Source organism: Kwoniella dejecticola, chromosome 2 (genome assembly GCF_000512565.2).
Source record: "Kwoniella dejecticola CBS 10117 chromosome 2, complete sequence".
In the NCBI taxonomy this organism is placed as follows: domain Eukaryota; kingdom Fungi; phylum Basidiomycota; class Tremellomycetes; order Tremellales; family Cryptococcaceae; genus Kwoniella; species Kwoniella dejecticola.
In genome coordinates this window covers 1,078,504-1,093,743 of record NC_089302.1, presented here as the reverse complement: position 1 = coordinate 1,093,743, position 15,240 = coordinate 1,078,504, and the positions used below count along the sequence as shown (strand labels likewise).

The 15,240-nt window shown below is 48.1% G+C and overlaps 5 protein-coding genes across 5 annotated transcripts; 2 read left to right on the top strand and 3 right to left on the bottom strand.

Annotated features, from left to right (window-relative positions):
* Positions 1 to 432: 432 nt before the first annotated feature.
* Positions 433 to 4,367, top strand: I303_101847 (uncharacterized protein; the record flags this gene model as incomplete). Its single annotated transcript, XM_065968427.1, has 12 exons — positions 433 to 582; positions 705 to 761; positions 856 to 1,026; positions 1,154 to 1,542; positions 1,616 to 1,774; positions 1,832 to 2,703; positions 2,772 to 3,253; positions 3,326 to 3,589; positions 3,664 to 3,790; positions 3,876 to 4,042; positions 4,146 to 4,258; positions 4,334 to 4,367. The coding sequence occupies 12 exons, from the start codon at positions 433 to 435 to the stop codon at positions 4,365 to 4,367; spliced, it is 2,985 nt and encodes a 994-aa protein (XP_065824499.1).
* Positions 4,368 to 4,614: 247 nt separating this feature from the next.
* I303_101846 (uncharacterized protein) lies at positions 4,615 to 5,496 on the bottom strand (the record flags this gene model as incomplete). The annotated part of the gene is made up of 1 exon (XM_018405366.1): positions 4,615 to 5,496. The coding sequence occupies one exon, from the start codon at positions 5,494 to 5,496 to the stop codon at positions 4,615 to 4,617; it is 882 nt and encodes a 293-aa protein (XP_018265647.1).
* Positions 5,497 to 6,109: 613 nt separating this feature from the next.
* I303_101845 (uncharacterized protein) lies at positions 6,110 to 6,949 on the bottom strand (the record flags this gene model as incomplete). The annotated part of the gene is made up of 1 exon (XM_018405367.1): positions 6,110 to 6,949. The coding sequence occupies one exon, from the start codon at positions 6,947 to 6,949 to the stop codon at positions 6,110 to 6,112; it is 840 nt and encodes a 279-aa protein (XP_018265648.1).
* A 531-nt stretch (positions 6,950 to 7,480) lies between these two features.
* Positions 7,481 to 10,291, bottom strand: I303_101844 (uncharacterized protein; the record flags this gene model as incomplete). Its single annotated transcript, XM_018405368.1, has 10 exons — positions 7,481 to 7,669; positions 7,841 to 8,038; positions 8,129 to 8,720; positions 8,802 to 8,982; positions 9,045 to 9,197; positions 9,262 to 9,426; positions 9,489 to 9,549; positions 9,794 to 9,998; positions 10,076 to 10,116; positions 10,178 to 10,291. 10 exons carry the CDS (start codon positions 10,289 to 10,291, stop codon positions 7,481 to 7,483), a joined length of 1,899 nt encoding a protein of 632 aa, XP_018265649.1.
* A 1,835-nt stretch (positions 10,292 to 12,126) lies between these two features.
* I303_101843 (uncharacterized protein) lies at positions 12,127 to 14,777 on the top strand (the record flags this gene model as incomplete). The annotated part of the gene is made up of 12 exons (XM_018405369.1): positions 12,127 to 12,777; positions 12,886 to 12,998; positions 13,055 to 13,165; positions 13,236 to 13,363; positions 13,436 to 13,630; positions 13,684 to 13,739; positions 13,803 to 13,903; positions 13,965 to 14,018; positions 14,088 to 14,239; positions 14,303 to 14,339; positions 14,399 to 14,498; positions 14,583 to 14,777. 12 exons carry the CDS (start codon positions 12,127 to 12,129, stop codon positions 14,775 to 14,777), a joined length of 1,893 nt encoding a protein of 630 aa, XP_018265650.1.
* Between the last annotated feature and the right edge of the window lie 463 nt (positions 14,778 to 15,240).

The following is a 15,240-nucleotide window of genomic DNA, read 5'->3' as shown; positions in this document are numbered from 1 at the left end:
GGATTGGCGATTGCAGTGAAAGGAGATCTGAGACGAGAAGAAGTCGATTACATATATATACATAGATTTATATGGAGATTTTACGATACGTTATGCATACATCCGTACCAAATATTCAGTTAGTACTATCGTTTTGCATGCAGAGTTGGAATATTGAAGGGCACTTACGGTGCCACATAAAAGTATTTCCGATAAACCACGTGGCTTTCATTGGGCTTTGGCTATGACACACCTACGCGTTCAGAGGTGAGTGTCATCTTAGCGAATGAGCCAGTATATATAAGCCTTTCATCATCTAGCCAATCCCTCTCTCTGTATCAGGATCGAGAAACCACCAGGAATATCAGATCAGCGAGAGGCTTTTCCTCGATCTTCTCTGTTCAGTGAAAAAGTGAAAATCCAGAGTCGAAAAGGAAAAGACAACACATCACGATGTCGGATTCCGATCGACCAACATTCGATATTGCCGTACCATCCAAAGACCCAGAGAAGAAGGATGAAGATAAGCCCAAGGCGAATGGAAATGGTGATCTGAAGGGCAAGGGAAAGGATGATGGTAAAGATGATGATGTGACTGAGATGGTATGTTGTATCCACCCGATCAGGCGATCATGAACAGCTTGCAGCTTGATTGCGTCAAATCGTCTCAACGCAAGAAGCTGAGCTGAGCTGAGCTGATTGTTCTTTGGGTATGTCTCGATCAGAGCGAAGAGGATCTACAGCTGAAAGCGGAGCTGGAGATGTTGGTCCAACGCTTAAAAGTGAGCTTCGACCTCAACCCCCTCCGTCTCTCTGACTTTCCTGCATTCCAGCATTTATAGAGGTCAACAGCTAAGACATAATTTTGTGACGTAGGAACCCGATACCGACCTTTATTTACCAGCTCTGGAATCTCTACGAACGTTGATCAGAACGTCTACGTCCTCGATGACGTCCGTCCCGAAGCCGCTGAAATTCCTCAGACCGTTTTACGAGGAGATGGGTCAGATCAGGGAGAGCTGGGATCAAGCTTTAAAAGAACAACGAGTGAGTTCTTGCTCGGCCTCCACTTGACTGTGACGAGACTCCGCTAGCTAGCTGGATTCGTTGCCTTTCATTGATGTCGCTGTGATGGAATGCTGATTGTATCACAATCTGATCCACCATCGCTCAGTCACTGCTCGCATCGATATTATCCGTACTGGCAATGACCTACTCCGACTCGGGCAAACGTGAAACCCTCTTTTACAGATTATTGTCAGAATCGACCGAAGCGCCTGGATCATGGGGACACGAATACGTCCGTCACTTGGCCGCTGAGCTGGGAGAAGAATATAATTCGAATTATGCTGCGGAGATTGAGCAGGATATCGAAAGACCGGAAGGACTGAAATATACGACGGAGCAATTGAAGGCTCTAGCATTGGAGCTGGTCTCGTTCTTCCTCAAACATAATGCAGAGGCGGACGCGGTGGATATATTGTTAGAGCTGGAGAATATCGAGGAGATTGTGGAGTTGACGGATTTGCAGAACTTTGAGAGGGTGTGCAGGTATATGGTCAGGTGTGTACTGGTTTTCACAAGCAACGCAAGCATTTCGCTAATGTAAGATTGAATTCTTCTTGTTTGACAACAGCTGCGTGCCACTCCTTGTTCCACCTGATGATTCTGCTTTCCTCGAGACCGCCTCAAAGATATATGCCAAATACGATCGATATCCCGAAGCGATTGCCCTTGCTGTCCGACTGAACAGCCCGGCTCTGATACGTCAATACTTCGAAGCACCAAAGAACCCGTAAGCTATTTGTTCAAGGATTTCCATTCCCCGTAGCATAGCTGATTTGCTTCGTAGTGTGATGAAGAAGCAACTCGCTTACTTCCTTGCTCGAGCACAAATACCCCTACACTGGATACACGCTGCTGAAGGCGCCGAGTCGGAAGAAGAGGAACAAGCTCCGACCCAAGAAGAAGACGTTTTGGAATGCTTAGGAAACGTCAAATTGTCGACTCATTTCAGGAATTTCGGTAAAGCGGTCGGAGTGGAAGAACCAAGATCTTTGGAAGATATTTATAAATCCCATCTCGAACCGAATCGAGTCACCCAAACTGCTGATTCAGCCCGACAAAATCTGGCATCGACATTTGTCAACGCATTTGTGAATGCTGGATTTGGTAACGAGAAAATGATGGTCAATGCGCCTGAAGGGCAAAGTTGGATCTACAAAACCAAAGATCACGGCATGATGTCTGCTACTGCATCCGTCGGATTGAGTTTATTATGGGACACTGAAAGTGGTATAGATCATATTGACAAGTACACTTATTCGCCTGAAGAGCACATCAAAGCTGGAGGTCTACTGGCGACTGGTATCTTCCACGCTGGGATCAGAACCGAATCTGACATCGCCTATGCCTTACTGGAAGAACACGTGGACAGCAAAAGTTTATCCTTGAAGCTGAGCGCAATCAACGGATTGGGTATAGCATATGCTGGATCTGGGCGAAAGGACATAGCGGAAAAGCTGCTTCCTCACGTGGCGGACGAGACCAACACGATGGAGGTGGCCGCGATGGCTGCGTTAGCGCTTGGGTTCGTCTTTGTTGGGTCAGGTGATGGAGAGATTGCGAGTGCGATCTTACAGACGATGATGGAACGTGAGGAGGCGCAATTAGCATCCGAATGGACTGTCTTCATTTGCCTAGGGTTGGGTTTACTTTTCCTGGGTGAGCTTTGGTCAAAACGTTCTGCCTCAAGAAACGTACAATAGCTAACATTAATTGTCGTCTTGCAGCGACCCAAGAAGACTCGGAACCCACTGTTGCTACTCTCAAAGTCATCGAACACCCTATCGCCTCCATTGCCGAGACCATCGTAGACGTTTGTGCCTACGCAGGAACCGGTAACGTCCTGAAAATCCAACAGATGCTGCACCTCTGTGCAGAGCATGCTGAAAAGTCGAAGAAGGAGACACCCAATGGCGACGCTGCACCTGTCGCTGCCGAAGGAGAAGGACCAGCCGCAGCCGCAGTAGCGGATGCTGAGGGGGATGTCAACATGTCTGGAGAGACTACCGCTCAACCTATCACTGCTCCTGCTGAAGACGCATCGGCCGCCCCCGCTCCAACAACAGGGGAAGCCGAGGACGAAGACAAGGATGAGAAGGACAAGGTGGACTCACTGAAATACCAAGCATTCGCAACGATCGGTATAGCGTTGATAGCTATGGGAGAGGATGTTGGTGCGGAAATGGCTCTGAGGCAATTCCAACATCTCGTAAGTGCAGCTGCGTTCTCATGCTCAATGCCGAGTCTCAACAGCTCATTCCTGCCAACAACGCTCGCTCAGATGACATATGGGGATCCTGTCATTCGAAAATCCGTCCCGCTTGCCCTCGGCCTCATATCCGCTTCGAACCCCCAATTATCCATCCTCGATACCCTCTCTAAATACTCGCATGATTCAGATCTGGACGTCGCTATCAATGCTATTTTCGCCATGGGTCTGGTCGGTGCCGGGACCAACAATGCTAGATTGGCGCAGATGTTGCGAGGCTTGGCTACGTACTATGCCAAGGAACCGGATTGCTTCTTCATGGTCAGGATTGCTCAGGTCAGCTACCATGTCTCTTCGTTAAATTCCTCTCCGTTATCGGTGTTGACGCAAAACGTAATCATATAATACAGGGTCTCGTCCACATGGGTAAAGGTACGATAGGTATCAACCCTTATTTCAACGATGCCCAGGTCATGTCCCGAACAGCTGTTGCCGGTTTGTTGGCTACCATTGTGTCTTTCACGGATGCTAGGAAATGTGAGTCTGTCCCGGTCCTCTGTGATTCCTGCGTCCCGCAGTCCAAGGTAGTCAATCGGACAAGTCAGCTGATGTGAACTTATAGTCGTGCTCGATAAACACCATTGGCAATTGTATTGGCTGGTGACGGCCATGTACCCTCAATTCTTGATTACGTTGGACGAGGAATTGGAGGAGAAGCCTGTCACTGTCAGAGTCGGTCAAGCGGTCAACACGGTTGGTTTGGCAGGTACGAGACATGGAATAAGTGGGGTGAGTTTGCTGTCTTGACTGGTGTAGACTGACTGGTCTTGAACTTCCCATAATTCCGCAAGATCGGTGTGCTGATGATCGCTTTTTCTCTCATTTGACACAGTTCCAAACGCATCAATCGCCTGTAAGGATCGGTACCGGAGAAAGAGCCGAATTGGGCACCAACGAATTTTTCCCTTATCAATCTGTTCTTGAAGGTCTGGTCATTCTCAAAAAGTAAGTTTTGTTCCTCAGCTGGGGCTATTCGTGTCATTCATGTGAGGGTGGCGATTGACATTTGTGTGAATGTAGGAACGAACAATATGATGCGGAGGATCAGAATTAGGTGGTAGCATTCAAGCAGACGGGCCGAAGCTCAAGTAGATTATAGAATGGCATAGGAAGCAGTATTGTGCGCCAAGTGAGGAAGCATATTTTCCCTTTCGACATCGGCATGGCACGATTGCATCAATCATTCTTCTGTAGACATGAAAGTGTGAAATGCAAAAATACATTAATGATCTTGAGTAGCCTTGTGGCATGCCATTACATCGGTACCTTCGTAGTGGTGCCTTTCTTAGGTCATTTTCGCCTCATAAATGCTTAAAGAATCGATACCCAATCAACATCTTACCCTCGATGACTTTGACATCCTCCTTCTCACCATCCTTCAGACCATCCTTTGCATTCTGTTTGACTCGTTCGCGTTGCAGTGGCGACTTTGGTTCGAGAACTCGGAATTGTGTATTTGGCATTCGTTTAAATACGATCTCCTTGCACTCGATCTGTCCTTCAGCAAGGTTGAGAGATTTGCCATTACGTTCACTTTCACCTGATTCTTGGACATGGCCCTCAGCATTATCTTTACCTTTAACAGTATCCGTATCGGTGGATTCATTGAGGATCTTCCAAAATTCAGAATCAGCCTTGAAAGCATTCCCATCAAGGTGGAATTGGTCCCCATTATTACTCATCAATTTAAGAGAGAATACTTCTTTAGTACCCTTCTCAAGTAAGTCAGCTACGTAATTTGAGTCAGAGGACTGAGTGCCCTTGAAGATATATGGATGAATATCGATCTTCCTTTGTTTCCCTTCGGGCGCCGTGATGCGGATGGTCGAAGGGATGGTGATCATGCCTAATCTGTAAGCTCCAAGAACTCCGGTTTGAAGAGATATCATCTCGTCCGTTCTAGCATTATGAGATTGATCGATAGTCATGTCAGAGGCGCTCTCTTGCTCAAAGTCGAGCGGGGCGGAGTCTGTCAGAACGGATCTTAGAGGGTATGGGCACGTCTTGAGATTCAGTATTCTGTCGGCTGAGGTCAGAGGTACGGGTGGGTCTGCGCTTGAGTGAACAGGAGTCTGATCTTGTGCCGGGGATTCAGTAGTAGAACCTCTGCGTAATGGGATCTGACCCGTCATAGCGTGGTGTGTCGGCTTAGCAGATTGAATGTGATGTCCAGGGAACGACATGAAGAAGGATCTGATGCTATCAGAAGAGATAGGCGCTTTGTTATAATTATGAGTTGTCAATCTCCTAAATCCCTCTGAAGACGCGAAGAAGAAGGACAAAAGCCAGCACGCCGTCTGCAACCTGCAAGAGCAAGAGGCACTTCTGTAAGAATGGATGAAAAGAGAAGAGCGACACACGTCACATAGTAGCCGCATGGAACGCCCTCCGGAGAAGGACCAGTACAAAGGTACGATCATGGTCTTTCATTTGTAGCCGTACAATATCTAGCTAGGACCCATACAGCATGGCTGAGACGCACAAAGAGGGCTAAAGAGATTGACAATATATGATTACAACATGGTGAGGAAAGTAGCCGTTATAGCTCCTCGTGGCCGAAACGCATACAACGGTGCCGCAGCCATTGGTATCCATGACGGAGGAATTGTACATGAACCTGTTCAAATTGTGCCGCACCTCGCAGCACACGTATGTACATTGGCAATGTGTGAGATTGTTGACATAAACCTGTCTGTCCTCATCTGCGACGACACACACAGATTTTCTCACTGAAGCACGGCATAATACTTCCCTCTGCTATCCGTCGGTATCATCCCTGAACGATGGCGCTTCCTTTCAATCATCGATGTTCCCGAAAAATCGATATCCTACTATCACTTTACCAACTTTCACGATCTCATCCTCGTCCGCGTCCTTCTCTTGTCCCTTCAAGTCCTGATTGGGAGACTGCACTATCTTTCTCCTGATCATATTCTTGAACGGACTACCTCCTTTCTTCTTGAACACAATCAGCTTACAAGCACGCATCGTCTCGTCCCTCGTCGCTTCTTGAAAAGGGGTAGAATCGAAAAGGGCCTGATCAAGGAGATGATCATTTAACCCTGATTCAAAGTTTACAGAAAAGGTCTCTGTCTTGGTTGGATCTTCGAGTCTATCAGCTGCCATTGTCGAGAACAGCCTAGAAGAACCTTTTAAGGGATATGGATGGATCTCAATCATCCTTTCGTTATCCCTTGTCGCCGAAGGGGGAGATAGAACTATAGTAGACGGAATAATTAACATTGCTATTTTGCTTCGGACACCGCAAGGCGATGTAGTCATGATACCGGTCTGCAAGATGATCTTGAGATCTTCGTTGGCGAGAATTGTCGAATTCTCTTGGTCATGTTTGACACTGTCGTGGATTTCATCACCTTTACAGTCCGCCCCTGGACTCACTTGCGCCTCGTCTGGTGGGACTGTGGGGCTGAGAGGTCCATACGATACCAAGTTGACTTGTTGCCTAAGTTGTCGAGAGGTCCATTCGGTATTGTCAATGTCTTTCGGTATGTGAGGGAAGATTAGACTCAAGGGACACTCGAGAGTCCGCAACTTATGAACAGTATAGCTTTTCTTGTCGCCACTTGATGTATGTCTTGAGGGTGAGGCAGGACCGGAAGGGGATTGGCTCGACATCTTTCGATGGAGTCGTGTGCACCCTGTTGGAAGAACCTGTCCCTTGCAATAGAAGGTCCGGGGTGAACTGCAGTGTTGATAAAGATAGGCAAGGACGATCGGTATGTGGTATTTCACCCTTGAATAGGTAATGTGCATGTTCGAGTCCGGCAAACCCAAGTACACTGTGCTGCGGTACAGCTTGCCGTACGAGTAGGCTGACAGCATGTCTGTCGGCTGATCCGTTTAGCTTGTCATCCTTTCAAACATTCCTAAGCACCTAGACAAATACCTCTGCGATCGTCATCGATCCCTCGGGGTACCTCATCGCTCTCTTTCAATCGCTGTACCGGTACTCCAGAAGGCGGGTGGCTCGTAGTGAGGACTGGTGCACTCAATGGATTGGTCATCCTGGCAGTGAACGGATGAGGAAGCCGGGGGCATACCGAGTGAAAAGCGGCCTAAGCTTCATGATGGTGCTAACGATGTTGATCTGCATACAGGGTTACAGTATCCGTGACATTACACTGTTGGATGTCTATTTACAGTATCCTATGACCTTCTTGTCATCCTTTTGACTAATCCCTTCTTACTCCTCTTCGCCTCAATCTTCTTCTTGATCTCCTCTTCGATATCCTTAGATGCCAACTCATCCTTGCCATACCAAACGACCGTGAATGCGCCTATCAACGCTGTTATCGTGCATGCTATAATCGATAAGATAGCTTTAGGTGTCCAGCCCTAAGCAGATGCGTAATATCAGTCACGATTCAAGCAGCTTAGTCGAAAAGTCACCAAAGGGACGGTATTTGAGCTGCAACATGGAATGATGATAATGTTGCCAGCAGAGAGACAGGGAGTGGGGTGGTCTGTATGTTTGAAGGAGGATAAGGCCGTCGAGGATAGACTCACAATAATCATAGGGAACGGTCCCCAAGGTTGACCCATGAAATCCGTAGTGGAGTTCAAGCCCACCACGTTACCGGAAGTAGGCAACCCCCAGTATTTGCACTGATCTATCAGCGGCTGGGGCACGTCGCTGTTCTGCTGCAACTTCTCGGGCGCTTCGACGAACACAACAGCTAAACCTGACGAAAGATGCCAGTCGACCTGAGTGAGTGATGTCATGGCATGGTCAGTTGATAAATGATAACGATTGAAGGCAGAAAGGTCATACTCGAGAATTACACTCAGACTCACATGACAGTGGAAGAACCATGCACCCGGATTATCAGCTCTCCACCTGAGTACGACTTTCCCAGTGGCGGGGATCGTGACGGTATCCCTCCTCATGGGGTTGCTCTGCCCCTCTAGCAACGGCGGGTTATCTGCTGGGTCGTCAGACGTCACATCGATGGACTTTTGAACGATCTGGAACTCGTGCCCGTGGAAATGGAATGGGTGGGGTCCGGCATCCCAATTGTACACCGTCAATTGTATGTTCGCCATGTGCGGATAAGCGATGGCGTTGGTCATCTTCCCATAGACGTCTGATCGGAAGGAGTTGTTTCCCATTGTAAGAGCGGTGAACATGGTCGGCGTTTTCGGTTCTTGGAAAGTTACATTGTTAAAGTTTCCTCTGTTTGTTCCATCATCGTATGTGTCGAAATTTGCGTGAATTTCAAACTCGATATCTGCCAGTGCCATTTCTCGTTTGAGCAGAGGAACAAGTACCGTATCATCCAAATCTGAAGTCTCATCGTATACCGCTTCGGCCGCAGGTGGAGCTTCGGAGTTGTAAGTGATTTGAATGGTGTTGTTGAGGACGAGTGCCTCGGGGATGTAGTCATACCTATTGTGAGGACAGAGTCAACGCTGTCAACGCTGATCGGGGACTTTTCCATCGGGCTGAGGGAGGATACAGGCTTCTCACATTTCTTCGCTTTGCATGACAGCCATAGCATAATTCTTGTCCGCCGTGTCTTTAGCTTGGATGAGAACTGAATATCGCTGAGCAACGGAGATCGTGAGAACATCGATGGGATATGGCTCCACTTCCACACCATCCACTTCAATGATCTGTACGTCGTGTTGATCAATGGCAATGAGGAACACTGAGGGCACGAATGTCAGATGACTGCACAATTGGTCACGATGCAAAATCACTAGTACTCACTAGCCAATGCCGACATGTTGATGACCCTCATTTTGTACTTCTTTCCAGCTTCGAACGGTATGCTAAGATTGTCGTTTGTCCCTTCACCATTCGAGATTGCTTCGGGCGATGGGTAATACTGACCATCCTTGACAAGATATATCAGAGCAGAATCTGCACAGGACAGATCAAATCAGCTGCATGATCGGCAAATCACTGGTACACGAATAGAGCTTACCTGGAACAGGTTCTGCGCCGGTGGGGTTATGCCATGTCAAGAACTCGTTTGTCAGTAAGTCCAGATGTTGTCGGTGGTACCAGTCCGACACTACTAGAGTGAACTCTTCATCCCATTCCAGATCGTCGGAGCGCCCGGTCGCATTCTTCGGTTCGATGATCAGAGCTGCAGGGAAAGAGGGCCGCTGTGAGTTAGGACACCGACCATATAACATTACTTAAACTCACGAGATCTAAGGCCATCCACGTATTGACCCAAGTAATGTCCATGGAACCAATATGTACCGGTCTGAAGGGGAAAAGAATATGTCAGCGCCCTATTCATTTGTACGAGGCAGCCGAAGTATCATTCATTTCTCTCTTGTTAAACGGGACTGCCTCTCTCTCCGCTGATCGACTCTCCCTTGCGCCCCTTTTAGCGCAAGCGATGCCCTCGTCCTTGCCCTTCCGGATGCTGCTTCCGCCTGTCAAGGCTCCACTTCTGTATTGTAGGAACTTGCGAGAACAAAGTGGGATACGACAATGGGACTCACCTGGATGCTAGTATCGATTTCATAGTCTAACGTGTGCCCCATCGGTATACTACACTGGGTGATCCCTACCGCTCCATCATACCAGTTCGAATTGTTGAACATCATCCCATGACTATGCAGCGCCGTCCCGATATCCGGATCTCCCAGCCCATTATATGTGTGTATGCGTATGATATCACCTTGAGTCACTGTGACCGGGGGCGGACTGCAACGGGTCGCAAGTCAGCATGTGGAAGGCAATCAAGGGATGTTGCTCGCAGTCAGAGATGATTCAGCACTCACGGCCACGTTCCATTGACACCTATCACTCTCCTCTCGTACAGCTACAGATCAATATCAGTGAGAATATATTACTCAACAGTCAATGTTGCAAATAAAACTGACTCCATCCGGATTTGCAGTAGCATAGCTGATGTTCCACCAATGTTCTGATATGGCCGCATACGCACTCCGCATCACAAGCGGGAAAGCCGCCAAGAAGGTCGCTATCTTGACCATATTGGGCACAACGGGACGATAAGTGATTCTCTACTCAGCGAGTCGCTGCGCTGTCGTAAGCTATGAAGGAATTAGGATGGGTGATAGAACGAGGACAATAGAGAAGTCGAAGAGCGCCTAAGCTGACGAGCGAGGTAGTGAGTCTTTCAGATCCTCTTGCTCCGCAAAGATTCGATGTCAATGTTGATACGATGGAGGCAGCTGCTGCGACGGCAAGTCTGGCAGTGTTACCAGGAGATTATCAGATAACGATACTTTAACTGAGATCAACCCACGAGGAGTCCGCTGAATTTCGGGATATATCGATCGTGAGGATTTCCACATCTTGGTGGATGGATTACTTCGGCCGAGTCCGATCGCCAAGCTTAAATGCTTAAATGCTAGACACTTTCACCACGAGGGCGGATTGGAGCAGATCATAATGCATGTTTGCCAGCTTCAAATGAACTGTGAAAAAGAGGTACACACGACTATGCATTCTCATCTCGGCACGATGTCGAGCAGCCCATCTGTATGAGGTGCTCATCACGAGTCAAGATTGTGGAGACCAAAGCAGTTTCTGGCAATTTCCCGGTGGTACGAGCTCGTGCTATGAGCGCGGAAATCTAATGTTCAACGATTTGAGCTCCGTGAAGCATCTGAGGACCTCATGGCTGGTCTGCACGGCTCAGCTCTGGCAAGCCTCCCCTTAGAAGCTTATTCAGCCCGAGCCTCGGAAACTGTGTCTCGCAGGCAGAGGTTGGGGCGCCCATGCTCCTCGCAAAGCCGCGCTTCAGCTAATTCCTTCCTCGAGCCGGGAAAGATCTCAGGAGATCACACTCTTTCTGCCATGGCGTACTGGTTCTGACCTGATTGTCGCCACTGCGCTGGCTTTCCGCGCGGGTCGTGTTGCAGTCTGTGGACAGAGTCGTCCGTCGTGATGTCAGCCGTTGTCTTCACAGGCCGAGGCTAATTTTATGCGCGTTCGGCTCCTTACGCTGCTGATCGTCCCCGCCTCGCGTACCGACGTGCCGACAATCGGGTGATCACACTTGCAGGCTCGGGGCATATGGATCCATCCAGAGATCATGGCACTGCCGAGGGAAAGAATTCCGTGGAGTCCGGTACCTCCGCCATTTCGTGCGATGCAAAGGGTGTGATCCTCGGCATGTCGTCCGGACGTAGAAATCTGAGCTGGGAGATCAGGGCGTTAAATTAGTTTGACTTCTTAGCTTGGCTCTGATGCCTTTGAACTGTTGAAATTGTTTCGCGCATCTCCGGATCACCCGCAAAAATGATGAGTGGGGCGCCAATAGCGCAAAATCAAAGCAGCGCTTGTTGCTGGAAATCGTAATTACGCCATTATTTTTTACATTTTCGACTCATCCTCTCAAGCTGGGTTCGCGCAAAGGACTCATTAGCGAGTGTGTTTTAAGAAAGTAAGTGAGCGAAAGGAGACGGCGCCGGAGTCCGTGATTGTGTATGTGTGGTCGCGTATGGTATAATCGCGGTATGACTGCGTAAAATTAGGAAATCTTCCTCAAGTTCCTGTGGATCAGTCGTCGTTCTCAGTAAATGAAGCCTTCGAATAGAAGCCACAAAGCGATTTGTAGTGTGTCTTCTCACCCATCACAAAGATCAAAACGAAGCCGGAACAGAATATCGAATCATCCAATTGCATCAACATCAACATCACACAGCGAAATTTCTAGATATAGACAATCTTGCCTTCGGAAGGTCCTTCTTGTTCCTTCTGTCGCTCCTTTCGAGGTCCCTACACTTGTAAATATATACAATCTAGGCGTCATTGGCCTACCTAGTACCCTAATATACGAAATTTAGAAATCGCATTTATAATGGCCCTCTCCCGAGAATCTTCCAGTAAAAGCAATACAAACAACACTTCTGCACCACTCCCGCTGTCACTGTCAAAATCGATTTCAAGAATGAGTTCACCACCTACAAGAGAGGAACAACGATTCGATGCAGCGGATCCGATCATACCTATCGCTCATATCAAATCCAACTTATCGACTCAACATCAACAATCGGAAATAGAACCCGTATCGTGTAGAAATGATCGAAAAACCAGGACCCAATATGAGGAAGAAGAGAAGAATCTGTGTGATCGATCATCATCTTCAACATCGCCCACGGGCTTACCGCCGTCTCATGCACTCCCTTCCGGATGCTCATACGGACCAGTCTTGACGCAGACGTACCTGGATGGAACCAATCTAGTCTTGGAGCCTGAGCTGGTCTCGCAGGTGCAGGCAGGGGGATCAGATGAATACAGGTTACTTTGGGTGGATTTTCCGCCTTTGTCGCCGCAAAATCCGTTCAACTTCTCCAAAGGCAGAAAATTCGGTATCACGATCGTGGCGACTCTGTTCACGCTGCAAACTTCGATGAACGTCGGTGCGTTCAGTATAGGAATGGAGAGCCTGACTAGGGACTTGAACTGCACGAGGGAGCAGGCTGCGATTGGATTGGGTATCTTCAATTTCGTTAGTCCTTTTCGCCCGTCATGCGCCGACGAATGCGCCAATCAGTCTGTATCCCAGGGACCGAATAGGGCGCTGACATGTGAATTGGTGATCTATCTGTTGATGTAGGGATTCGCGACCATGCCTTTGTTGCTTGCACCGCTATCGGAGGAGTTCGGCAGACGCTGGTCATACGTTATCGCAGTGGTACTTTACGGCCTGTTTCTAATTATGATGGCTTTGTGAGTGAAATTAATCTGTCCAGATAATATCTGGCTCAAGCGGAATCGTGAAATAGATCGAAAAACCTTACCACGATGCTTCTCGCACGTGTATTGCAGGGTGTATCCGGCAGTGTTGCGTCAACTCTGGTCGGTGGGACCATTGCCGATATCTACGTTCCAGCCGAGTGAGTCACACTCCTATGACCAACGCCTCAATTTCAAGCGATCGTTACTGACAGCGATGCACAACTTCAGCCGAGGCTTGCCATCAGCAGTCTTCGCCTTTGCCGCAATTGCAGGCAGTGGGCTGGGACCGTTTTTCTTCTGCTGGGTCGAGTCGAATCCGAAGCTGGAGTGGAGGTGGATATGGTGGATCCAAGCTAGTGAGTGCACTTCTTTGAGTCGACAATTCCCTTGACGGGCTTTCGAAGGCTGATGGTCTCTTTCGATATTAGTGTTAATTGCTGCCCTCATTATACCAATCTTCGTGCTCATGCGAGAGACTCGAGAAAGTATCATCCTTCGTCGTCGAGCCAATAAATTGCGCAAAGAACGGGGTCTGAGCGATGGCGGTCGTTATACTGCGCGTAGCGAAGTAGGGAAGGTCAACTTTGTTCAAGCAATGAAGTCCAGTAGTCTGCGAGCTATCAGTCAGTTAGGTCTCCCTTATAGCCTATTATCTGTCGGCTGACACACGGGACAGCGTTCTTGCTCGTCGAACCTATTTTGCTATTCTTCTCGATCTGGATGGGTCTGGGAGTGAGTTGCGACCGACTGCAAGCTTGTCACTGCATAATCCGCTGACGATGTCATCTTGTGCAGTGGGGTGTGCTGTACACCATGGTCACCGGTCTGTCGTATAACTTCAAGAATGTGTATGGATTCACGACCAATCAAGTCGGGTGCGCTTATATATCGATAACGTGGGTCAAATAGTCGCGTCACTCGTCAGTTGTGTAGACTGATAAGGGAACCTTCATCCAGTATCGGCACATTGATCGGATTCGGCTTCAACTTCGTCCAAGATGCAATTTATAGGTGAGCATCCAGTCGCCTGTGCATATCATTCGCTTCCAGGGATATTAATCACTTTTGTGCGTTCTTCAGGAGGAAAGTCGAGAAGAAGGGAATTGAAGCTAGATTATACGCTCCCATGGCGGCCGGCTTGACTTTCGCTATAGGCTGCTTCATCTTCAGCTTTACTGCGACTCCGTCCGTGCATTACATAGTCCCGTGTTTGGGTATAGTCATTATCATTGGTGAGCAGCGCAACCATTCACCTTGACCTTCATCGATAAGCTAAATTCGATTTCCTCTCTCAGCGGCTGTCTTTACCATCTACATCAGCGCTTTCGTGTAGTGAGTCCGTCCAATTCCTTTGAATCTCAATGGTAAGCTGACTCCGATCATCCACGCAGTATTTCGGAATGTTACGGATCATACGCGTCTTCAGCGATCGCTGCCCAGAGTTTCCTGAGAAATAGTTTTGGAGGAGCATTCTCGTTCTTCACGCTACAAGTAAATTGACTCCCTCTCTGCTGTTCCAAACGGGAGTGATGAAGTTTGGCTGACTCGGTGACTACCTATGTACTGCTTACTTAGATGTACGATGCTTTGACGCCAAAATGGACGACTTTCACTTGGGGATGTGTAGCATTATTACTTGCTGCGGTACCGTTCGTAGCGTTTTACTTTGGGCCTCAGATTAGAGCGAGATCCAAGTATTCAAAAATTCTCATGGAAGAGGAACAGGAGAGAATCTTGAGGGACAAGCAAGTGTTGGATGGTATGGGATAGGAATAGGCATGCGCATGTTATACTTGGACAATGACATCAATCATAAATGTATGATCACATACGCATCATCAATCACAATTGTTCTCGATTCCATGCATATACACATACACATATCCAACGATCAACATCTTGACATCTACTTGCTGTTATTTTCAGATGACTTCGGTGGATGCAGCTTGCATGGATGTTTTCAATGTCAGAGTCGAGGCCAACGAGTCCATTGCTCGGCGAGTAGATCCCAGCGGCAGCTTGCAGATCTATTTCTGAATTGCGACGTAAGATGTTTAGGCTGTTTCAGATGATGTGAGTGATCCCAACAACAATCCAGACTTTCTTTGCATTACGTCGCCTTGTTGGTCTCTTTTTTCACTCTTTTTTTCTGTCCTTGCATTTTTTTGATGATGGTATCAAAAATTGAAAAGAAGTACATCAACTAGGCATAGGCATCGTCGTAAGCTTATTC